Below are 26,642 nucleotides of genomic sequence, written 5' to 3' on the forward strand. Positions count from 1 at the left end.
ACCTTATTAGCCCATGCACAAATGTGAACCACAGTTCCTCTCCCGGAAAACCGCTTTCCTCATTGCAATCACTTCTTTAAGGAGAGTGAGTGAATTACATGCATTAACCATACAAGAACCATTTTTCCAACTACACAGACAAAGTGGATTTTCATACCAATCCTACATTTTTACCTAAGGTAGTATCTGCATTTCACATAAATCATTCAGTAGAATTACCCATATTCTTCCCTCAACCTGATTCAGTGGCAGAACGAGCTTTAAACACCTTAGATGCTAGGAAAGCACTCTTGTACTACATTGAAAGGACAAAATCGTTTTGTAAAACAAAACAAATCTTTGATGCTTTTGCACCACCATACAATGGCAATCCTATTTCCAAATCGGGTATTGCAAGGTGGATTGTTAAAAGCATTGAAACCTGCTATGCGAAACCAAAGAGAGCTCTAACTGTACCCCTTAGGGCACATTCCACTCGCAGGCTAGGGGCCACTTTGGCTTTTTTGGGAAACATTCCCGTTGACATTTGCAAAGCTGCAACATGGTCTACACAACACACATTCACTAAACACTATTGTGTAGATGTGTTAGCGAGACAACAAGCCAATGTGGGTCAAGCAGTACTTAAGACACTATTTTCAGACAACTCCAACAGCTACAGGATAGCCACCGCGTTGGAAGGATACTGCTATTTAGTCTATACACAGCATGTGATCTACAGCTCACATGCCTCGAAGGGATAATGTTACCCAGTAAGCATCTGTCATTGGCATGTAGAGCTGTAGATTCACATGCGCCCACCCGGATACCTGTATCTGCTGTAGTTCTCTAGTTAATTTACATACACACGCATGGACATATCTATTCTTTACTACTACTCCATTCTCACCCTCTGCGGCAAACTATGTAACAATGGAGTCGATGCCCATGAGCACTATCACCGAAAGGAGGAGTCACCTACTTCGTGACTGGAAAGACATCTTCAAACAAAAACAACTTGCATACATCCGGACCCAACACTAGATGGCAGGAGTATGCAAAGCAGGTGAATCTACAGCTCTACATGCCAAGAACAGATGATTTCTGGGTAAGTAACATTATCCTTCTATCACTGAAGACAATGAGTCCTTTGCAGCCAGTTTCAACAATTGTATTGAGATGGTGGCTAAGTGGATGAGAGAATTGTTTATAATTAAATGGGGACAAGACTGAGATCCTATTTTTTGGTAATCAACAATCCATATGGAACGCCAATTGGTGACCAGAGATACTAGGACCATTGCAGATCCCCAATGACTCCGCAAAAAATCTAGGTGTTATTGTGGACACTAAGCAGGCACCGCATAGCTTCCACCCGTTTCTGCATCATTAGGATCCTGCGCAAAGTTTTATCATATATTCCGTCATCGGCATGCAAACAAGCATTACTGGTATTTATATCATTTAGACATGACTACTACAGTGTATTATATCTTGGTATCAACTCTTCTTTGATCAAGTTGCAAACAGTTAATAATGCAGCACCAAGACTAATTCTAGACATCCCTAAATACCTGTCAGTATCAGCCGAACTAATCAAGCTGCACTAGTTACCAGTACAAAAAGCACATTTGGTCTAAAGCTTTATGCCTTGGTCATAAGGCTTTTCATGATTCGGGCCCTGGAGCAATGAAATCTGTGTTCTGGGGTTAATTCTCCTCTAGACTTCAATCGGCAAATAGAAGTTGGGTAGTTATCCCCAAATTTCAGAAGGCAAGATGGGAAGGTAGAGCCTTCTCATTTGCTACAGCCAAGTTGTGGAATTCTCTCCCCCAGCAGGTCTCTAGCCTGGATTCCCATGCCACCTTTAGAAAAGTACTGAAACCTTGTGTTCGAGGCATATGAGCTGCAGATCACACACTTAGGATAGTAGATTGCCATCTGGTGTTGGGCTTGGATGCTTGCAAGTTGTTGTTTTTCTTCGGAAGAAGTCTTTGGTCACGAGATAGGTGACTCCTCCCTTGGACTACAGTGCGCATGGGCATCCACTCCATCCTCAGATTGTTTTTTTCCGCCATTGGGTTCGGATGTAACTTTTCCACTCCGGTAGAAAACTTCAAGAACAAGCTTTCGAAGCGAAAAACTTTTACAAAACTACATCGAGGCACCTTCACTCGACATCGAATTCATCGGACCGGTTCCGGACGTCGACGCGGGCGATTGGACCTATCCGCGCCGTGAGGCCTACGGCTCATGGAAAGGACGCAATTTAAAAAATGCCCCCAGTGCGGAGCAAAATTCCCACACAGTGACCATCATAAGGTCTGCAACCTGTGCCTGTCGCCGGAACACAACGAGTCCAGCTGTCCAGCCTGCGCCGCATTTCGATCCAAAAAGACTATTCGGGATCGAAGAGCTCGACGCCATATCATGGCACACAGACCAGCCCCGGAACCAGAAAACCTCTTCGATAAGGGTCCCGATGTCCCGGAAGAAGATTCCGAGGAACTTCAAATTATCTCAGAAGCAGACGACTCAGACGACCCCAATACTCTGGGCCAACGCGTGAGTACCACTAAACCCTACCCCAACCCCTCCAAAACCAAAGGCATTGGTCAAGACTTCGCCAGCTGGCCCCAGTCGAGACCGAAAACACCCTTCAGAAGCCCCGCCTTCGGGCTCGGCTCCGAAGAAACACAAGCCTTCCAGTGGCTCGGGCCCGAGCAAACCACATATCATTGTGCCACCGGCACCGAAGACACAAGACTTCTCAGCACCGAAACCGCCTTCGGCTCCGAAAACACCGAGGCCCATAGACAAACCGGCACCGAAAGCTCCCAAGCTCTAAGACTCAACTTCGCCGCCGAAACCTTCATCGGCGCCAAAACCACCGGCTAAGGACTATAATACACCTCCTAAAGCCAAAGACTCTACCGATCACCCAATACCTCGATCGGAACCGAAAAAATCTGCACCAAAGTCTGGTTCTGAAGACCAAGAACTTTTCCACCCAGATCCAACACAAAAAAGATCTATATTAATCCAAAAACTGCACATGTCACTGCTGTACCTTGTAGGAAACGGAAACCGGATACAACACCTGCCCCAGTTCCTATAAAAAAGGAGGACTCTGCAACATCACCAATTCCTCCTTCCTCTCCTGTACCACCTCCTACCCCACCCCCTCTGCCTACACCATTACCTCTACCATCTCCATCACATACACCACCCCCACAGGATGATGATGATGACCTAGGGGAAGGGGGTGATCCTGATGATCTTAATGATCGGTTCACAAATCCAGATACCGTACCATTGGACGACTGGGCATACCCTCTACCAGATATGCCTGACCCTACACCCTATCCCTCCAAACCATCACCTCCAGATGACCACCTGGGGTTTGGACAACTAGTACACAGAGCAGCACTTTATCATGGCGTCACCATGCTCTCCGATGCACCCGAGGAAAACTTCCTCTTAGACACTTTTGAACAGTCTCTGAAGTCGGTTCAAATTTTACCCATGATTAAAGGGGTCATAAAACACGCCACAGAAGTATTTAAAGACCCCGTACAGGCCAGGGTACTCAACCCAAGAATTGAGAAAAAATATAGACCTGCCCCAGAAGATCCTTGTTGCATCAAAGGGCAGCTCCCTCTGGATTCTCTGGTCGTTTCCAACGCAAGGAAACGCGCCAACTCCCAAACTACGGGAGATACACTGCCCCCCGACAAGAAATCCAAACTATTAGAGGCATCGGGCAAAAGAGTAGCAGCACAAGCCGCTAATCATTGGCGTATCGCCAACACCCAAGCCCTATTAGCACGCTACGATAGGGCTCACTATGATCAGTTAGAAGACCTGCTACAACACCTACCAGACCAATACAAGGCCCAGGCAAATTACCTTATACTAGAGGGAAAACTTATCTCAAATGCCTCAATTACATGTGCACTTGACGCCGCAGACACTGCCTCTAGGGCAATAAACAGAAGTCTACTCCTTAGACGCCATGCATGGCTATGCATTTCAGGCTTTAAGCCAGAAGTACAAACTACTATACTTAGCCAACCATTTAATCAAGAACAACTGTTTGGACCAGCAGTAGACACTGCACTTGAGAAAATGAAAAAAGACACCAAGACTGGTAAATCCATTGGAGCATTGCAGTCTCCACAACCACGTGGCTCCTTTCGACGCTCCTTCTACAGAGGAGCCTCCAAAAACATTGGAACATACACCTCCTCCACATTCAAACCCTCTACGAAAACATCCCCCAGTAGAGGATATTTTAGAGGAGGATATAGAGGAAACACCACCAAGGGACGAGGTCGAGGCAGTACCAACACTCGTACCTCTCCCGCCACAAAACAGTGACTTACCTCCACTCCCCCCAGACCAATCCACTCCAGTCGGGGGAAGACGACAGTTCCTACCTGTCTGGAACTCCATCACAACAGACAAGTGGGTAAGACAAATTTTCCAGTATGGTTATTGCCTGGAACTCACTACTAACCCCCCCCCACACACACACACACACACACACACACACACACACACACACATTCTACCCAAGCAACGCTATATGTCACCAGACCATCTTACGCTCCTCAAACAAGAAGTGCTCTCATTACTTCAAAAACACGCAATAGAACCAGTTCCCTTACAACATCAGGGTACAGGGGTATACTCACTGTACTTCCTAATCCCCAAAAAGGACGAGACGCTCAGACCAATACTGGACCTCAGACTCCTAAATCAGTACATAAACTCAGATCATTTTCAGATGATCACTCTTCAACAAGTACTCCCACTACTACAACAAGGCGATTTCCTTGCCACATTAGACCTCAAGGACGCCTATTTTCACATCCCCATGCATCCTGCTCACAGGAACTATCTAAGATTTGTGGTGGACGGATAACACTATCAGTTTACAGTCCTTCCATTCGGGGTATCAACTGCGCCCAGAGTATTCACCAAATGCCTAGCAGTAGTAGCAGCGCATCTCCGGAGACAACAAATTCATGTCATCCCATATCTAGACAATTGGCTCATAAAAGCCAATTCATTCAACAAATGCATCCTACACACTCACCAAACTATTCAAATCTTACACAACTTGGGATTCACAATAAACTATCCCAAATCTCATCTCCAACCCTTCCACATACATCAATATCTGGAAGCCAACAATAAATACCTCCAAAGCACTAGCATATCCCAGCCCAGCCAGGATAGCCAAAATACAAGCTCTGATCGCAAAATTTCAAACCCAACACTCTCTTCCAGCAAGAGTGTTCATGCAACTCATAGGCATGATGGCGTCATGCATCTTCATTGTGCCTTATGCAAGACTTCAAATGCGTCCCTTGCAAGAATGTCTAGCAGGTCTGTGGAATCAGGCTCACGGACAACTGGCAGATCTGGTGTTGGTGGACAGCCGCTCACCTCGCTCTCTAAAATGGTGGAACACTATAAACCTGTCCAAAGGGCGGCCATTCTTAGAGCCTCTTACACAAATAGTGCTGACAACCGACGCATCTCTCACAGGATGGGAAGCCCATCTCCTAACACACACACCACTCAGGGCACATGGACCACTCAACAGAAAAGGCTCCATATCAATTACCTGGAGCTACTGGCAGTATTCCTAGCACTAAAATCATTCCAATTACATCTCCAGAACAAAACTGTCCTCATCCGGACGGACAACATGACAGCCGTGTATTACATACAAAAACAAGGAGGCACACATTCTCTCCAGCTGTCCCAGCTCGCACAGAACATTTGGAGATGGGCCATTCCCCAGAACATATACCTGCTAGCAGAACACCTTCCAGGAGTTCACAATCAGATTGCCGACCTGTTGAGTCGACAAACTCAACAGATGCACGAATGGGAATTACACCCACAAGACCTACTCCCATTCTTCCAAAAATGGGGCCAACCAGACATAGACCTGTTCGCCACCCACGAAAACGCAAAATGCCCAACCTTCGCCGCCAGGCTTCCCCACCCACAGTCGAAGGGCAATGCAATGTGGATGAACTGGTCAGGCAGATTTGCGTACGCTTTTCCGCCTCTCCCACTCATTCCATTCGTGGTACGCAAACTCGGGCAACAGTCTCTCAAGCTGATACTAATGGCTCCCACATGGGCGCGTCAACCCTGGTTCAAAACACTGCTGGAACTCTCTCTAGTTCCACACCAAAAACTGCGCCTCTCCCCGTCCTTATTAAGCCAGAACCATGGAGAAATCAGACACCCAGATCCACATCAACTGAACCTAGCGATCTGGCTTCTGAAGTCCTAGAGTTCGGTTACCTCAACCTACCACCAGACTGTATGAATATTATAAAAAGAGCCCAGACGGCCTACTACTAGAGCCTGCTACGCTGCAAAATGGAAAAGATTTGCCATTTACTGCATTAACAATGATATACGCCCACTGGATGCATCCATCCAGAACATCATTTGCTACTTACTACACTTGCAAAGATGTAATTTAGCGTACTCATCCATACGTCTCCACCTAGCAGCATTAGCAGCCTACTTACAAAATCGACATCACTTGTCATTATTTAGAGTACCAGCGATCAAAACCTTCATGGAAGGTCTTAAAAGGATTATTCCTCCCAGATTACCACCCTCTCCAGTGTGGAACCTAAATATTGTTCTCACAAGGCTCATGGGTCCCCCATTTGAACCTCTGCATAAATGCGAACTACAGTTCCTTACATTGAAAGTAGCGTTCCTTATTGCTATCGCATCCCTTAGAAGGGTAAGTGAGATCCAGGCTTTAACCATACAAGAACCATTCCTACAGCTACACCGTAACAAAGTGGTTCTTAGAACAAATCCTAAATTCCTACCAAAAGTCATTTCTCCGTTCCATCTTAACCAATCAGTCGAGCTACCAGTGTTCTTCCCAAATCCAGACTCTGTAGCTGAAAGAGCTCTTCATACCTTAGACGTTAAAAGAGCCCTGCTTTATTACATTGATAGAACCAAATCTTTTCGCAAAACCAAACAATTGTTTGTTGCTTTCTCTCCACCACATAAAGGCAACCCCTTTTCCAAATCCGGAATAGCCAGGTGGCTAGTTAAATGTATCCAAATATGCTACCACAAGGACAAACGCACACTATCAGTTCCCCCTAGAGCGCATTCCACACGCAAAATAGGGGCTTCCATGGCATTCTTAGGAAACATTCCCTTAGAAGATATTTGTAAGGCAGCCACATGGTCTACAACACACACCTTCACTAAACACTACTGTGTTGACGTACAAGCAAAACAACAAGCTTCTGTGGGTCAGGCTGTCCTTAAAACTTTATTCCAAACTGCTGCAACTGATACAGGTGACCACCGCTAGGGGGGACACTGCTATATAGTCTATCCTAAGTGTGTGATCTACAGCTCATATGCCTCGAACGGATTATGCTACTTACCAGTATGCATCTGTTCTTGGCATGTAGAGCTGCAGAGCCATACACGCCCACCCACCTCCCCAGGACCTTTATCTGTTCCAGCATCGTCTTACTTAGACATTACACATGGACATCCTTTCTTTATTTTTACAAACTCCATCATTTCCTATCATGGCGAAAAACAATCTGAGGATGGAGTGGATGCCCATGCGCACTGGAGTCACCTATCTCGTGACCAAAGACTTCTTCCGAAGACGACGACAACCTGCAAGCACCCGAGCCCAACACCAGATGGCGATCTACTATCCTAAGTGTGTGGCTCTGCAGCTCTACATGCCAAGAACAGATGCATACTGGTAAGTAGCATATTCCTTTTCACTCTGTAATCTCCAGACATAGTATAGAATAATCTTTTTTGCGCTTTTCTCATTTGAATTCCCTAGTATTTTAGCATTTTGACGCCTTGGGGTATGTGTGCGCTTTGATAAATGTAATTTAATTCATCTTGATGCAGTATCACTAAAGCCATATTGAGTGTGACTGAAACTGGCATGACCACATCAATCTCTTCCTATTAGAGTGGTACCTGGACAACAAAAAGATTTGGACGCTAGCCTGTTTACTTCCTCTACTCAGCCAGAAGTTTCCATAACTGATTGCCCAGCTCAACTGCAGGATTTGTACGTGGGGCTTTCTAGTTCCTGGCAGACGCCTGCTTATTGTATGTTCCTTTTGATGCCAAGGGTGGTCCGGTCTGTTCTCAACTTTATTGCTGTGAGTGCAGAACACCTGTATGGTCCTCACAGACAACACAAGAACCATGTTTTATAACATATCAATTCTAGAATAAGATCTCACCTGTTAACTTTGGAAGATCACCTGTGACTCTGAAGTAAAAGCTTAATAGCTTGGCTACTTTGTTCTAGGAGTAGACCACGTATTCTCAGATCCTCTATGCAAGTAAAAGGCCTCCAATCGTGTAGGAAATGGACTAGTCAGCTGTCACTAATATTCTAGCATTGGTGAACCCTACAGTGGGATCTTTGCATAACTGATCTGAAAACCAAGCGTCATCTTTGTCATGATGCCCAAGATCTTCACTGAGGCGCTTTTGATAAACTATCTAGATCAGAAATGTTTCTGTGCCTTTTCCTCTGTCCTTTACTTCCATTGTGCTGTGCAGGACCACACATGATTATTGACAGCACCAAACTGAATCAGTCACTGCATTGATTAATATATAGACAGACCCATCATGAACAGTGTAAAGTATTATTCACAATACTTTCCAAAGCTAAACCAATAAACGGCAAATTGGTACGCTGCATATGAATTCAGAATACTCTTGAACAGCAATATTTTTTTTGAAGATTAGTAACTTTTTCCTAATTCTTTTCTGAGTACTTGATTTCATTTTGCTAAACCATCAACTTCTGATCTCCCCTTAATGTCGTATTTGTTTTTTGCGTTGCAGATTACAGATCCTTTCAGACCCGCCCTTAGAGTAAGTGAAACTGAATTTCCATTTAACAGCATATTGCCCCTGCTTGTTTAATTGTCCACGTATTGTAGGTGTATATGATTGTCCTACATATGTCTAAGATGGCTATGGTTTAAAGATGTCATGATCACCATTTTCAGAGTTTCTTTTGGAGCTTGTCGCTAGTGTCTGATCTGAGTGTTCCACCTCACAACTAAACTTGACATTATTCTTCTACAGAAGTCTGGGAAATGGTGTGCAATGCATGTGCGTGTGGCTTACATGATCCTTCGACACCAGGAGAAGGTGAAGGTATAGTACATGCTTCAAGTTTCTTCTTTGAACTGATAACTAATGTTCTTTCTTGTTCTAGTTTTTGCTGTTTCACATTCAGTGCCAAAATGCCTTTACTGAGTAAATGTTATGCTCCTAAATTCCCAACTTTAACCTTACTTGCATTTCTTCAGCCTTACTATACCACCAAGTTGGATCTTCGTGCTTTCGGCTGTCTCAACGCGTCTTTCCTGACTATTCTGATTTGTAACTATACAGTTCTTTGTAGTGATTAGTGATAGTTATTGATTTGGAGGTGTGACTAAATTGTCTTAACTTGTTTGGAATCTTTAGAGATCACATTGTCTAAATAGTTTGTTGTGAATGTTGGATGGTTGTCCATTGCAAGCCAGTTGTGTTGGATTCAACAAGTAGGAGGCAGGTATGAGCTGGGGGTTGTTTGTCTGTGGTTGAACGTCCAACTAGCAACTTGTATTCCTCCTCTGAGTGATGGCTGTGTTAGGATAGGGAAGTTCTTCTTCCGTGGCATCTTTTTGCCTGCTGTATCTGTGGTTCTACACTATAAGTGAGCTGCTTAATGTATTATGGATGTTAGGTGCATGAGTGGTATGGTCCTAGCAACTATTCGGTAGACATGGCTTTCAGGCATAGCATCCTGTTCACATGAGGCAATGACAGATGAGCATGGTCAGTCAATGTTTTTGGAGTTTGAGGTTCTGCATTTTTATTGATAGTCCTAAACGCTTGAATAATTCACCACTGCTTGCTCGGATCTTAATGCATAGTTATTCTTCTATGGACATTACATTTTACAAACTTTCGCTACCCTCGTAGCTTTGATTTTTATATGTAACTAAAGTATTGTGTGGTGGTGCACTGTCCTTTACGGACAGCACATTTTCCATTGAAATGGCCACTAGATTTCAACAGACAGAATTGTTTTTGATAAAACTATATTGCACAGAAATCATGAGGTGTGGAAATTGTTTCATTGAATATTTATCATTTGTGCACCACCAAGTAAAGTGCATCGATTTGTTTCGATCCTTTTAAAATCGTTGTTTTCATCACACTTCGAAATTGTTGCAAAAAGGCTTCTTTTTTGCCTCCCTAACTGCTGAATGTGTACAGTTCTCTTACAAATATCTAAATTTTGTTGTGTGAAAAAAAAACATTCAACGGTCTTTCCTTTTTATGCATATCTGTACCCCAGCAAGATTACTACATAATTTAGTTTTTCTCCAACTGCAGAGTGAGAGGAGTCTGTAAACACCATTACCCATGTTAAAAAAGCAACCGTTTGTCAGAAGACATAGCCTGATATTTGCCCTCAGTAGGAAGCTGCGGTTCTGTTGCAGTAACTCTAGACCAATGGTTTGTACATAAAAATGTATGCTTGTTTTATCTTAAAACCAACAATAGGTATCAAAATATACTTTCTCAGGATGAGATGCTTTAAATAAATACTTTTCAATAGGCAATACCCTTTTGGATGCAATGTTACAGTTGTTGCAATAGGCAACACAATTTCAAACGCAATTATACATTGAGCTCAATGGGAATTTCTAGTTAAATGCAATAGATTACTTTTGGGATTACTTTTCTTACCACAGGACTGGATCCTATATTCAGTCTTGGGACATCTCCTGTAAACAGTGGAGTAAAAACGTTTTGGTTACAGTTGTGATTTTTAAGGAATATTATTGTATTTTAAAAGTTGACAGAAGAATTTCTGGTGTAAACCAGGCAATGTTATCCTATGGAGGAAAATCAAGTTAAAGGTAAGTACGGTTGTAATTACTTTTCAGGGTCAGTGCTGGGCACCAAGATCCAGCACTCGGATCTCTCCTGCTAACAGGCGAGTAAATTCGTTTTCGTAATTCGGCTGATTTTAGATGAATAATTTAAAGTTTCAAAACTCGACATAGAATCGGGGGGTCTCCCAGGGTCAGGTAGGTACAGTTGTTACACCCTCATCTGCACAGGGGCAGCCGGGTGCAGAGTGAGTTAGGGCCAATGTTATCCTATTGGAGGCAGGGGGCCTTCGGTTGGTGGCTGCTGGCTAGCAGGCCACGCGGCTGTGGGAGCTGGGCTCCTGGCCGCTTGCTCAGGGCAAATAGGGAAGTGAATTAGAGTAGAAGTTGCACTGCCAGGGGCACTCTGGCAGCTGGGTGCAAGGTGCTTTTGAGCCGTCGGGCGCTCAATGGAGAAGCTCAAGAACGAACAAAGGAAGCAAGCTCGGGGACAAAGATTCTTCAGGTGCGACCACCACTTCGAGAGGTAAGTTGGGTAGTTGGAGGATAGGTAGGCACCCAGGAATTGGGCACAGGGGGCCGCAGGACGCTGAGTGCAGGTGTACCTTTTGGTGTCGGGAAATCTTACCCTCTGCTGGTCACGGTTGGAGGGGTCCCTGGTTCTGAGGCTGCAGGTGTCGTCAGGAGCGTCAAGGTGGGTCCTTGGGTGCAGGATTCGGGGTCACAGTCACCGGGGGGACGTCCTCGTAGTCTTTGTTCACTCCAGCACAGGCCAGGCTTGGTGGGTGCAGAGTGTGCAGGGTTCGCGGTTCCTGGCTGATGCCAGAGGTCAGTTACTTACTTTGAGCAGTACCACTGCTCATGGGAGTCCCAGGTGGTTAGTCACAAGGCAGTCAGGTCCTCCGGGATTTTTGAGGTTGCTGACCACTGGAGATGCCGGGGTTTAGCAGGAGCAGGTTTGAGGGTCAACAGGCTGGTAGGGCTGGGGTCAAATCAGTTTGTGTCTTCCTCTTGTTAGCAGCTGCACGGTAAGTCTTCTTGTCCCTTGTTCTTCTTTCTTGTTTCGGAATCTGGATCTGATGAAGGAAGGTTCAGGGTGCCCCTAAATGCTAAATTTAGGGGAGTTACAGGTAGGTAAAGGGCAGGGACCAATCGGTCCCTTCCCTGGGGTGGGTACGCCCCCTATTCAGCCACTCTCCTGTGGGAGGGGGGCAGTAGCCTAGTCATGATTGGGCAGGGCTTCCCATCTTGAAGATGGCGAGAGCCCGGAGATGTGCTTCACCTCGTTTCCCCCACCTGAGGGGTGGGGTTGGCAGAGGCTGGCACACCCCCTTTCCTTCCTTGGGGTTTTCGTCCAGTCTTCCCGCCAGAATAGGGGTCAGAACCGGTAGGGGCCAGTTGCTGAGTTCAGCAAGTGGCCTGGAGAAGCTCACAAAGGCGGCATGCCTTTGAAGCTTCCCCTGCCATCCTGGGGGAGGAGACCTAGCACCTCGCCCAGGATGTGCATTGTTGCAGGCCCAGGAAAGCGGATGGCTCTCTACCCAGGGGTCAAGCAACATGTCTGCTGTGTGGCAGCCTAGGCAGATCCTCAGACAAGACGTGGATTGTAGGTTAGGTTCAGGGGGCATCAATAAGATGCCCTCTGTCGTGCATTGTACATTAAATCCCACACTGGCATCAGTGCAGGTTTAATGTGCTGAGAAGTTTGATACCAAACTTCTCAGTCTTAAGTGTAGCCATCATCGTGCTGTGGAGTTACAGTTGACGATCTCCCAGCACCATATACTCTTATGGCAGCACTGCACTTGGAGTGCCCAGGAATGTACCTGGGTACTGTAGGGGCATAGGGTTCATGCACCTGTACCCACACCACTGGCATAGGGCACCCAGCTAGAGGGGTGGCTGATGTATGCCAGGGCGTGTTGTGAGTATGGCACACAGGGATGTGTGCCATGTCGACTGTTCTGGAGAGAGAGAGAGAGAGAGAGACTGAGAGAGAGTGAGAGACCGAGAGAGAGAGACCGAGACCGAGACCGAGACCTCTAAAGGTGGCACAATAAGTGCTGCAGCCCTTAGGGGCCTTCTCTGGTCACAAGGCCCTGGGTACCATTTACCAGGGGCTGACATGTGGCCAGAGATGCCAATTGGGTTTAGGCTTCAACACAGTTTTAGGGATGGAACATAGGCCCTGGGTACCTGATTGGCAGGAGCCCAGGGCACACTCAAAGTACATCAGCAATTTAGCAAAAAGTGGGGCCATACCATGCAAGAAAGATGGCACTTTCTCACAAGGGGTACAGGGCTCATGCACCTGTGCCCTCCCCCCCCCCCCCCCCGATATAGGGCATCCAGCTAGAGGGGTGACAGATCTATGCCAGGATAGTGGGTTGTAGGCATGGCCCACAGGGATGTGTGCCATGTCGACTCTTCTTTTGCACCAAAACACGCAGCCTGCAAAGGGTGTGTGTGTATATACAGATATATATATATGTGTGTGTGCACATATATATATATGTGTGTGTGTGTATATATATGTGTGTGTGTGTATATATATATATATGTGTGTGTGTATATATATATATGTGGTGTGTGTGTGTGTATATATATATGTGTGTGTATATATATGTGTGTGTGTGTATATATATATATATATGTGTGTGTGTGTATATTACCTACTGGCGGTCGCCAGTAGGTAGTTATAGTTAGGACCACGTTTCCATAGGAAATCCGCAACATTCTATTTTGAATAACTTTGGCGCCGGTCGACGAATCCTCGCAAATTTTTCAAAATAGGTGGGGCGCTACGCTCCGCTCCTACCCTGAAAGTCTCGGGGGGATTCGTCAAGCGGGGGCTGAGATAAAAGGGGGGTCCCAAAACTCGTTTTTCCCATGCATTTTTCCATAGGACCTTTAGACACAGCTACAGCCCGAACGGCTGAACAGAATTACTTGAAATTTGGCAGAGAGGTAGTCCTCAGGTCAAGGAAGTGCCTTTTGTAGGTTTGGTGTAAATCTGTTCAGTAGATTCAGAGAAAATAGCCTTTAAATCAATATATATATCTGAGCCAGCTTACGGTGCGCTTACCGTACGCGTACGGTGGCGTGCGCGAGCGCGATTTTGATTGGCTGTTAGATCTTAGTAAACATTCGAATCGGTCGAAACCAGGAAGCGGCGGCCGCCATTTTCTCTCGCTCTCTGAGTTGGGCAGCAAAAACGATGCCCAAAAATGTCTAAAGAGGCAGTTTCTTGAGATCCTAACCACCCAGCATTGATATAGGGGTCCCCAAACAACCCCCAAGCACAAATAAAAAAAAATTGTTCGAGGCATATGAGCTGCAGATTGTACACTTAGCATAGGTCGCCATCTGGTGTTGGGCCCGGATGTTTGCAGTTTGTTTTTCTTCTTGGACCGTGCTTGGAAGTCACGAGTTTGGTGACTCCTCCTTCGGTCCGTACTGCGCATGGGCTTCGGCTCCATCCTCAGATTGTTTTTTTCCGCCATCGGGCTCGGATGTGATACTTCGTGCTCCGGCTTCGAACTTCTACGGTTCCAGCCTCGACGGAAAATCCTCGATTCTTCGAGTTCCTTCATCATCTTCATCTCTCGAAGCGGCACTTTTTCCATCCCGTACATCGACACCGGCCTTCGGGCCCTCCGCGACTCCGGTCCCGGCCGATGGAAAGGACTCCGTTTAAAAAGTGCCCAGAATGTGGGTCTAAATTTCCCCACACCGACCTCCATCAGGTGTGTAACCTTTGCCTCTCTCCGGAACACGAGGCTCGAGACTGCCCCGCCTGCAAGTCTTTTCGATCGAAGAAAACGATCCGAGATCGAAGGGCTCGACGCACTATGGCGCACTCATCCTCGACAGTTCCACCGGACATCTTCGGAGACGACGCCGAAGCTTCGGGGCAGACACACACCGAACTGGGAGAAGACATCGTCAGCGCTTCCGAGGCCGACGACTCCGACCTGGAGGACGTAACACCAGGACAGCGGGCCGTGAGTACAATGCCCCCTCCCAGCCCCGCACCGAAAACCAAAGAGACTCCGGTTACTCCCTCGCCTGCCGGCCTGGGCAAAACCAAAACCAAAGCCTCGATCACCCCACCTTCGGGCCCGGTGTCGAAGCACTCAAAGTCTCACGGCAGCTCGGGATCGAGCCAGCCGACGCCCGGTGCCGATAAACACCACTCGGCACCGAAGCCTGCAAAATCCAGCTCGACTCCGAAACCACCGGTGCCGAAACCTGGACACTCGGCGCCGACCAAACACAAACAGAAATCGGTCGGCACCGACGCTCCGGCGCCGAAACAGCATTCCACGCCGAAACACACGGAGACCTCCAAAAAGCAAGGCGTACACAGAACATCGAAACCTCCGGTTCCGAAATCGCCGGTGCCGACAGACGACTCGGCGCCATTGGCTCTGTTTACACCAGACCCTTTACAAAAGACTTTGTCCAGAGATCCAAAGACTGGCCTTTTGACTGTGATTACTAAGAAGCGTCGCCTTGAGGCTCCGGCTCCTCCTCCTCCACCCAAAAAGAGGGACTCAGCCACTTCTCCCCTTAGAGTACCCTCCCCACTGCCACCCCCCCTCCCACCACCACCCCCTCCACCTTTACCTCACTACGATCCGGCCCCATCCCCAGATCCGGATGACGGGGACCCGGACAATGACCCAGGGGACGCCCCAATGGATCCCACCCCACCAGGGACCCCAGATCCATGGGAGGATTATAATAACCCTGATGTACCCAATGTACCTCAAGACGACCTATACCCATCAAGGCCGTCTCCTCCAGAGGACTCTTTAGGGTTTCACCATTTAGTGCAGAGAGCAGCACACTACCATGGGGTGGACATGCACACGGAACCAGTGGAAGAAGACTTCCTACTGGATACATTTGATTTACAAGATCGTTCCACTGCTATTTTACCCATGCTTAAGGGTGTCACCAAGCACGCTACAGAGGTATTCAAAGACCCTGTCAGAGCCAGAGTACTAAACCCTAGAATAGAGAAGAAGTACAAGGCGGCACCCACAGACCCTGCATACATCAAGGGCCCTGCTCCTCTAGATTCCCTAGTTGTCTCCACAGCTAGAAAGCGGGCTAACTCCCAATCCTCAGGAGATGCCCCACCACCAGACAAGGAATCTAAACTTCTGGACGCGTCTGGTAAACGCACCGCCTACCAGGCTGCAAACATGTGGCGCATTGCAAATACACAAGCACTGCTTGCGCGATATGATAGAGCACACTATGATGAATTAGAGGCTCTTATGCAGCACCTTCCAGAGAAATACAAACGCCAAGCTCATGACTTGATACAGGAGGGCAAACTAATCACAAACACCTCCATTAAGTGTGCCCTCGATGCAGCAGACACTGCTTCTAGAGCCATAAACACCAGTGTCCTGCTTCGCCGCCATGCCTGGCTCAGGATATCAGGGTTCAAGCCTGAGGTCCAGACATCAATACTTAATCACACCTTTGACCAGCAAACACTCTTTGGCCCAAAGGTAGACGAAGCGCTCGAAAAAATGAAGAAAGATACAGACACAGCGAAGTCTATGGGAGCGCTCCAGACCCAAGCCTCTAAGCGTTCCTTTCGACGCTCGTCCTTTCGTGGCACAGGTAGAGGCTCCTCCACTGATAATGCCTCTACCTCCTACAAATCCCCTCCTCAAAATACCTTTTCAAAGGGCAACCAAAGAGGTGGCTACAGAGGCAACAACAATAAGGGCAGGGGCAAAACCAACAATACCCGTTCTGCCACCCCACCCGCACAATGACTCCCCTTCCCTCCCCCCAGACCATTCCACTCCGGTCGGGGGCAGACTACAAGATTTTATCCACGTATGGGAGTCCATAACATCGGACAAATGGGTGACCCAAATCATTCGGTCAGGGTACTGCCTCGAGCTAACATCTACCCCACCCAATATCCCACCAAGGCACCGTCCAATGTCCCAAGAGCATTCCACACTGCTCAAACAAGAGGTACTCTCGCTCCTCCAGAAACACGCCATAGAGCAGGTACCCGACAATCAACGAAATCTAGGGGTCTACTCCCTATATTTCTTAATCCCAAAGAAAGACGAGACCCTCAGACCCATTCTGGATCTCCGGCCTCTAAATGCCTACATACATTCAGACCACTTTCACATGGTCACCTTACAACAAGTCCTCCCACTCCTCTGCCAGGGAGACTTTCTCACAACACTGGATCTGAAAGACGCGTACTTTCACATTCCAATACACCCCTCTCACAGAAAATACCTCAGGTTCGTGGTGGACGGGCAACATTACCAATTCAAGGTTCTCCCCTTCGGGGTCACCACTGCACCACGGGTGTTTACCAAATGCCTAGCAGTAGTAGCAGCACACCTCAGACGTCAACATGTTCACGTCTTCCCTTACTTAGACGACTGGCTCATAAAAGCCGCGTCCTACCACCAATGCGTGCAACATACAAACAGCACCATCCAACTGCTTCATCAGCTAGGCTTCACGGTGAACTACCAAAAGTCCCACCTCATACCATCTCACACAAAGCAATATCTCGGGGCCACCATAGACACCTCAAAAGGTATTGCCTATCCAAACCCAGCCAGAATCACAGGCATTCTAGCCTTACGCAAAATATTCCTTCCTCAACACTCTCTACCAGCAAGAGTGTTTATGAAGCTCATAGGGATGATGGCGTCTTGCATCTTCATAGTGCCCCATGCAAGACTCCACATGCGTCCACTTCAGGAGTGCCTAGCACAACAGTGGAACCAGGCCCAGGGTCAGCTAACGGATCTGGTGTTGGTGGACGGCCGCACACATCACTCTCTGCAGTGGTGGAACACCACAAACCTTTCCAAGGGACGGCCGTTCCTGGACCCGGTTCCCCAAGTGACTCTAACAGCGGACGCATCGCTCTCCGGCTGGGGAGCGCACCTCTTACACCTCACAATGCAAGGTCTATGGACGCCACAGCAAAAAACGCTCCACATCAACCATCTGGAGCTTTTGGCGATCTTTCTAGCCCTAAAATCTTTCCAAAAGCAGATTTCAGGCAAAGCAGTCCTCATTCGCACAGACAACATGACTGCGATGTATTATATACAGAAACAGGGGGGGACACACTCTCCCCAGCTCTCCCGCTTAGCCCAGAGCATATGGAGATGGGCAATTCCCCAAAACATTTTTCTCCTGGCACAACATGTTCCAGGCGTACAAAACACCATAGCAGATCTGCTCAGCAGACAGACTCAACAACTACACGAATGGGAACTGCATCCACAAGTTCTTCACCCATTCTTCCAACAGTGGGGGCATCCTCAAATAGACCTCTTCGCCACCCACAAACAAAAAATGCCCAAGCTTCGCCGCCAGATACCCACACCCATTGTCCAAGGGCAATGCGATATGGATGAACTGGTCAGGCAGATTTGCATACGCCTTTCCACCTCTCCCACTAATTCCATTAGTGGTCAGGAAACTACAACAGCACTCCCTCACACTCATTCTGGTAGCTCCGACGTGGGCCAGACAGCCGTGGTACACCACGCTACTACAACTATCAGTGGTACCACATCAAAAACTGCACCTTTCCCCATGCCTCCTAACCCAGAACCATGGAGAAATCAGGCACCCGGACCCAGCTCAGCTCAACCTGGCGATCTGGCTCCTGAAATCTTAGAATTCGGGTACCTTAACCTTCCCCCTGATTGCATGAACATCATCATGGAAGCCAGACGTCCTACCACTAGAGCATGCTATGCCGCAAAGTGGAAAAGATTTGTAATGTACTGCCGTAACAATACAATCAACCCTCTAGATGCATCCATACAACACATCATATGCTATCTGCTCCATCTTCACAGGTGTAACCTAGCGTATTCATCCATACGCCTACACCTAGCAGCGATCGCTGCCTATCTACAAAACAGACAGCATTTGTCACTCTTCAGAGTGCCCGCTATTAAAGCCTTCATGGAAGGCCTTAAACGAGTAATTCCTCCCAGGGCACCACCCTCCCCTGTATGGAATCTAAATTTGGTCCTTACACGACTAATGGGTCCGCCCTTCGAACCAATGCACAAATGTGAGCTACAATTTCTCACCTGGAAAACAGCTTTCCTTGTAGCTATCACTTCCCTTAGAAGGGTTGGTGAAATACAAGCGTTCACCATACAGGAACCTTACATACAAATGCATCACAGCAAGGTCATACTTCGAACTAATCCGAAGTTCCTGCCCAAAGTCATTACCCCCTTCCACCTCAATCAATCAGTGGAATTACCTGTCTTCTTTTCGCAACCCCAATCTGTTGCGGAAAGGGCCTTACACACACTAGATGTGAAAAGAGCGTTGCTATATTACATGCAAAGAACGCAACCCTTCAGGAAGACCAAACAGTTGTTCGTTTCCTTTTCTCCACCACATAAAGGCAACCCCATCTCAAAATCAGGGATAGCTAGGTGGATTGTAAAATGCATACAAATTTGCTATCAGAAGGCAAACAGAACATTATCTGTTCCCCCTAAAGCCCACTCTACAAGAAAGTTAGGGGCTTCTATGGCTTTTCTAGGGAATATACCCTTAGATGACATATGCAAGGCAGCCACATGGTCTACACCGCACACATTCACAAAACACTACTGTGTAGATGTGCATTCCCAGCAGCAAGCTAGGGTGGGCCAGGCTGTACTAAAAACACTCTTTCAAACAGCTGCAACGGATACCGGTGGTCGCCGCTAAGGTTGGGTACTGCTATATAATCTATGCTAAGTGTACAATCTGCAGCTCATATGCCTCGAACGGAATATGCTACTTACCAGTATGCATCTGTTCTTGGCATGTAGAGCTGCAGAGTTGTACACGCCCACCCGCCTCCCCGGCTACCTGTATCCGTTCCAGTCCATCTTATTTAGATACAACACACATGGGTTTCTCACTGTTATTACTACGCTCCATCATTTCCCTGTTGGCGAAAAACAATCTGAGGATGGAGCCGAAGCCCATGCGCAGTACGGACCGAAGGAGGAGTCACCAAACTCGTGACTTCCAAGCACGGTCCAAGAAGAAAAACAAACTGCAAACATCCGGGCCCAACACCAGATGGCGACCTATGCTAAGTGTACAACTCTGCAGCTCTACATGCCAAGAACAGATGCATACTGGTAAGTAGCATATTCCATCCACACCCTCCCCACCCCGTGTGCAAATGGTGCCCGAAGGGCACCATTTGTGCATGGTTTCTTACAGGTAAGAAATAAACAAAGAATAAATTTCACAAAGATGCGCATAATATGTCCCCCATGTGCGCACTATGCGCGAAGCGCATCGTGCGTACATGGCCCATCCCGCATAACGTGGGCACGCGGTGCGCTGCGCGCACCGCGTGACCACCGTGCGTGCACGGCACTAACTGCGTAAAGTGGGCGCGCGGTGCGCGAAGCGCACCGCGTGCTCACCGTGCGCGCACGGAACGAACTGCGTTAACTGGGCGCGCACGCCACGAATGGCGTAAAGTAACTTAGCATTTAAAAAAACGTACAAATTCACTGAAAAAACCATAGGTTTCACACACGTTATAGTTAGGAATTAGCATTTAAAAAACCTTGCAAATTCACTGAAAAAACCATAGGTTTCACACATGTTATAGTTAGCTGTACATTTCACTCGTAAAAAACCACTGAAATTCCCCCGTTATAGTTAGTGCAGGCAACTATAACTCACGCGACTGCAATCTTCTGCTGATGACATATGTGTCTTTATGGAAAAAAAAATATTTGTAATATATGTATAGCTAAAATTTAATGGAAGAAGACATGGGCAAATAAGTGTCTAAATACAGTATTAGCATCAGCAGAGGATTGCGGTCGCGTGAGTTATAGTTGCCTGCACTAACTATAACGGGGGAATTTCATTGGTTTTTTACGAGTGAAATGTACAGCTAACTATAACATGTGTGAAACCTATGGTTTTTTCAGTGAATATATATATGTGTGTATATATATGTGTGTGTGTATATGTATATATATATATATATATATATATATATATATATATATATATATATATATATATATATATATATATATATATATATATATATATACACACATATATATACATATATATACATATACATACATACATACATACACAGGGCCTCTAAGGGTGGCACAATAAGTTCTGCAGCCCTTAGAGGCCTTCTCTGGTCACAGTACCCTGGGTACCCGTTGTACCATTTACCAGGAGCTGACCTGTGGCTAGAGATGCCAATTGGGTTACTTTTGGGGTAAGAACACAGGCCTTGGGAATCTGATTGGCAGGGACCCAGGGTACATCAAGTCAAAGTGCATCAGTAGCCTGGCAAAAAGTGGGGGGGTTGCTGCAACAGAAACCCACTTTCCTACAAGGGGGTCCCAGGGGACCCTCTTCAGGCTCCAGACCCTAGGGTACCACCTACTAGGTACTTACAGGGGGCAGAAGTACCAGTTGTGGACATTTTTTTAGGGAATGAACAATGGTACTGGGAACCAGGACAGCAGGGACCCAGTACTCTACAGTCAAAGTTTCAACAAAAGCCAGTGCAAAAAGTGTGGGGAGGGGGATACTGCAACTGAACCCCTTTTTCTCCCACCAGGTATAATCCGGTCTCTGTCATTGGCACCATCTTCCCTCCTTCCCCAATTCTTAGCCCACTGCTCTTTAGCTTCTTGTGTAGTGCAGTCCTTGTCCTAGTCTTTGACTGTAGAGGAAACTACCCTGGTGTCTGAAGTCCCAACAGCATAAGCTTACTAAACAGAAGTGCTCTGCATGGCTTTGGGAAACTTCTCTGTCCTCCCCGTCCTTTTTTTCCCCTTCTTTCTTTTCATATGCCCTTTATTTTTCTTCCATTCAGCTCCACGGTCATCTACGCATACTGTAGGGTTCTGGTTTCCGAATACTCAAAAGAACACCCAAAGGAACCACACTCCCCATTCAGAGAGAGAATAGAATCCATGCTTGTACACCTTTGTCTCCCTCCTTGAAATGTGTACCTGGTAGGTTAGTCCCTTCTTGTTCCCTTTTGTCTAGTATAGGATTTACTTGCCCTGATTGAAACGCAACTATCCCATTTCATGTGTGGCTGTCACCCATGGTAATGGCAGCAGATGCACGAGTCTGAGGTCTATAGAAAGACACCTTCACCAGTCAGAACAGATCAGATTGTTGATTCTGGTCTAAAAGTCCACAAAATCTTGTAAACGACAACCGAATGTTAGGACTAGAGAAGCACGCAAACCTTGTGGCTGGCACTTGCATGTTGACTGCACCACCAGAAGGGTTTTAGTATTGAATTCCTCAACCACTATTTTTACCTCTTATTTTGGCACTAAGGAGATATGCACTGCAGTGCAGGAGAGAAGTCTCTGGGCATGGAGTAGAATGAATGCTTGTTTGCGCTTCAGTCTAGGAAAGCCTGAGATAGTCTCCTTGCTTCCTTGACCTCTGGAGAGAAGGAAGACTTGCCTACCTGTTAATGGGAGGAAGGAGAAATACATTCATGTCCAGGATGACAGGCTGGTGTACTAACAACATAAAGGACCTGCATGAGGACATCTCTATAATTGAGCCTGCCCAGAACTCACTTGAAACAACAAAACCCTCAATGTCCTATAACTGTTGCAGCACCCTTCGATTCAAGGGTGAGCTGGCATAGTCCTGACTAATCCTTTGCCTGGTCCCTCCTCAGCTGGCACACTTGAGTTTACAAGGGGACATTTGTCCTCTCATATTTGCTGTTCAATCAGGTTCCAGTGGCTCTAGAACTGCTTCCTGATTCGAAACCAGTTTGAATCCTCGGTTTAGCCTTCACAGCTCAAGAGAGATCACCAGTTGAATTTGCGGTCACTACCCTTAAGGGACCAATTTCCCATTCGGACTGGTGTGCATGACTACAGTGGTTCCCCATCCACTGAAGGATACTGACATGGACTGTTCGATCCCAAGATAAAGGAGCGGGCACCCTTGTAGCTCAATTATGGGAGTTCGCCCACTGTATTAATCCGTACCTTTGATAAGTATAGGGGGGGGGGGTTGTAATAACTTTTAAAGTTAGTTCTTGGCTCCAGAACGCGCTTTTATTATTTTGTGATTCCTTTTTACTTGTGTTAATTCTTTTCCTTTTCTAAAGTAAAGCCCTGATATTGTACTGAATTTCTTATCCACTCCACCTCCTGTAGTTATTGTTTGAGTGATTGTCTTTGCTATGTTAGTCTAGTGCATACATTTGAACTACTGTCTTATGAGATTGGACTAGTATTGAGGGTTACTAATGCCAATGAAACAGTGGTATCCACTCAGGACACTGACTGCCCCAGGGCCCCAAGAAAAGGCTCCATACCCTCAAAGGTGTTTCTTAATTGCAATGGACACCCTGAGGGAGGAGTTTATGAATGATCTTTCCTAGCTGCCGAATGGCTAGGACTAGTTAGAGGTAGGATAGGTGATGTTACCTCGACTATGCTGTTTGATTGTGGCCTAAAGTGTTGGGGTGGATTTAAAATGTGCCTTTTTATTTATTTGTGCATGAATGTCTGGCAAGTAAAATTATGTGGTCTCCTTTTCAGCTGATGCAAGGTGATCCTCCTAAGCTGGATTTCCGAAATGATCTCCTCACCTGCCTTCCAGGATCGGGAGCCTTTGGAGCCCTACCTCCTGGACATGAACTTGCACGGCCAGCCACACATTTCACTGCAACAGGTTATTCCACATTTTAATGGTGTCTAAGGACGTTTATTTTATGTTTGCTTGGCTTCTAACTGATTTACCCATTCTTTCAATAGGTGCTGTTCACCCAACTGGTGCCCACTTTGGACCACCATCAGCTCCTCATGGGTCTTTCCTGAATCCTTCCACACACATTGGTAAGCTGCAGTCTGGTGGGTAGGTTGGTCTTTTGCAAGATGGACCAATTTTTCATGTTATTTGTGCGCTCTCTCAAATGAGAGTAGATAGCATGTGTTACACTCATGATTTGCTTGCCACCAAATGAAAGATGACTCCCATACTTCCTTGTCGGTCTTTTCTCTGTGCTTTGTGTAGTGAATGATAAAACACTAGGTTTGAGGCATGTGAGCTGTAGATCACATGGTTTGCATACTCCTGCCATCTAGTGTTAGATCCGGATGTTTGCAAGTTGTTTTTCTACGAAGAAGTCTTTCCCGTCGCAAGGTAAGGTGGTGACTCCTTTCGGTGATAGTGCACATGGGCATCGACTCCATTGTTAGATTATTTTTTTCCACTATCCGGTTCGGATGTGTATTGCTGCGCTCAGGTTTGAAACTGTTATTCGGGTTCCCCTCGGTGTGCAATTCACTATACCCACGTCGGTATTGTTTCAAATGTGTTCCCACTTCTCCGCATATCGTATCCATCAAGAAAAACCTCCATTTCGATCGGAAAACTTTGGGAAGGCCATCCGGCCTAACAGAGTCGGTCCACCTCGCAATCGATGGAGCGAACTCCATTCAAATTCTGTCTTCTGTGTCACGCGAAGTATCCGCGCACCGACTCACACAAATTGTGCAACTTGTGCTGGTCTCCGGAGCACAACGAACAGGACTGTGATGCGTGCAGATCTTTCGATGGAAGAAAACGCTCCGACCGTCTGGCTCGATGTCGCACAATGCAGATTCAGAACGTCGAATACACGCCGGATATCTTTGGGGAAGGATCGGAGCACAAATTTGAGACGTAAGTGGCCGAGGAAGAACTAGAAGAACTTGCATCTATTCCGGAATCGGACTCCGAGATGGAAGAAGACTTGCTACAAGGTCAACATCCCGTGAGTACCGAACACCCCTTACCCCAAAATCCAAATCAGCCCAAGCAAAAGGCTTTAGTTCCACCCCTGCCTTCAGGCCAAGATCGGCACACAGATGATGTTTGGCACAGAAACACGTCACTAAGCCTACCGGCTCAGGATCGAGTCAGCCAAAGTCGGGTACCGAGCCGAAACCTTCAAAGTCGAAAAACGCTTCGGAGCCGAAACCATTGACACCGAAATCAAAGACTGGTTCAGAACTGAAATCTTCTGCGCCGAAAAGTCATTCCATCCCAGCACTGAAGTCTTCAGTGCCAAAACCGAAAAATGTTCCTCCAAAGCCGTAGGATCCAATTTGCGACGTCCCACCACCAAAATTGGACCCAAAACAAAAGGAACTTTATACAAAGCCACATACAGGACATGTCCTTACTAAATTTCCTCAGATGCGCAAACCTGAATAAGAGGACACAATTTATCGTATTCCTTTGAGGAGGAAGAATGTAGGTACTAACTCCTCCTCCTTCACCACGTTCCCCTACACCATCTTCTCCACCATTGGAGCATTTACTCGTTACACCAACTAACTCTCCACCACCTGATGAATGATGATGGAGCCAGAGGGAACAACATTTTACCAATAGATTACTGGAAGGATTACAACACTGATTCGCCCACAGATAGCGACCTAGATCTTTATCCTGCAGAGCCTTCCCCTCCTGACAACAATGTGGAATATCTAGAATTATTTGCTAGAGCTGCAGAATATCATGGAGTGCAGTTACACAAGGAATCTCTAGAGGAAGATTACTAATTTGAACCACTCAGCAACACACAAAGGGCTATCCAGACTCTACCTATGCTCAAAGGAATGATGAGACATGCCGATTCTATTTTTAAAGACCCCGTGCATGTTTGTTTTCTCACCCCCAGAATAGACAAAAAACATAAGTCTGCTCCCTCAGATCCAGCTTTTATTAAAGGGCAGTTACCTCTAGACTCTTTCGTTGTTTCAAATGCCCGTAAACTGGCCAATTCACAAACTGCAGGGGATGCTCCCCCTCCAGACAAAGAGTCAAAACTGTTAGACGCCTCTGGTAAAGCAGTTGCCACCCAAGCAGCAAATCATTGCCAGCACCCAGGCCATACTAGCCAGGTATGATAGGGCACACTGGGATGACATGGAGCAACTGCTCCCATATCTTGCAGATGAGCACAAAGCAAAAGCTCAGGATTTAGTGCAGGAAGGGAAGCTTGTGTCCAATTCATCAATTAGATGTGCTTTAGATTCTGCTGACACCTCAGCTAGAGAGATCAACCTTAGGGGGTTATTAAGGTGGGGTGCATGGTTAAGGATTTCTGGTTTCAAACCTGAAGTCCAACAGTTTATTTTAAATACTCCACTTGAAAAGGAGCATCTCTTCGGGCCCGAATTGAATACGTTATTGGAAAAAAATTAAAAAGAGAAGAGAAGTAGCCATGTCTACGGGAGGTCTGCAGTCCCCTTCTAATCTGGCTCCTTTCGTCGCTCCTTCTATCGTGGAGGGTCAGAAACCATGTCCTCATAATACTACCACCTCGTACAAAGGCAACAATCAATCTTCCTCTACAAAAGGCTTCTTTAGAGGAGGATATAGAGGTAACAACAACAAAGGTCAAGGCAAAGGTTCAACACCACGTAATTCCCCCCCCCCTAACGAGCAGTGACTTGCTTACACTTCCCCCGATCATTTACCACCTGTTGGGGGACGTCTTCTACAATTTCTCCCCATTTGGCAATCTTTCACCACAGACAAATGGGTATTCGGAATTATCCAACATGCTTATTGCCTGGAGCTTACCAACAATCCTCCAAACATACCACCACGTTCTCACAAAAT

At 46.7% G+C, this 26,642-nt stretch overlaps 1 protein-coding gene across 3 annotated transcripts in view; it reads left to right on the forward strand.

Moving 5' to 3' along the window:
* Positions 1 to 26,642, forward strand: part of FBRS (fibrosin) — a 460,820-nt gene that overhangs the window by 365,514 nt on the left and 68,664 nt on the right. For all 3 annotated transcript variants that reach the window (XM_085618447.1, XM_085618449.1, XM_085618448.1), the window contains exons 13-16: positions 8,890 to 8,919; positions 9,136 to 9,207; positions 23,567 to 23,699; positions 23,783 to 23,863. In XM_085618447.1, coding sequence (XP_085474573.1) covers positions 8,890 to 8,919; positions 9,136 to 9,207; positions 23,567 to 23,699; positions 23,783 to 23,863 — 316 coding nt within the window. The remainder of the gene's footprint in view (positions 1 to 8,889; positions 8,920 to 9,135; positions 9,208 to 23,566; positions 23,700 to 23,782; positions 23,864 to 26,642) is intronic.

This window comes from Triturus cristatus, chromosome 7 (genome assembly GCF_964204655.1).
Source record: "Triturus cristatus chromosome 7, aTriCri1.1, whole genome shotgun sequence".
Lineage (NCBI taxonomy): Eukaryota > Metazoa > Chordata > Amphibia > Caudata > Salamandridae > Triturus > Triturus cristatus.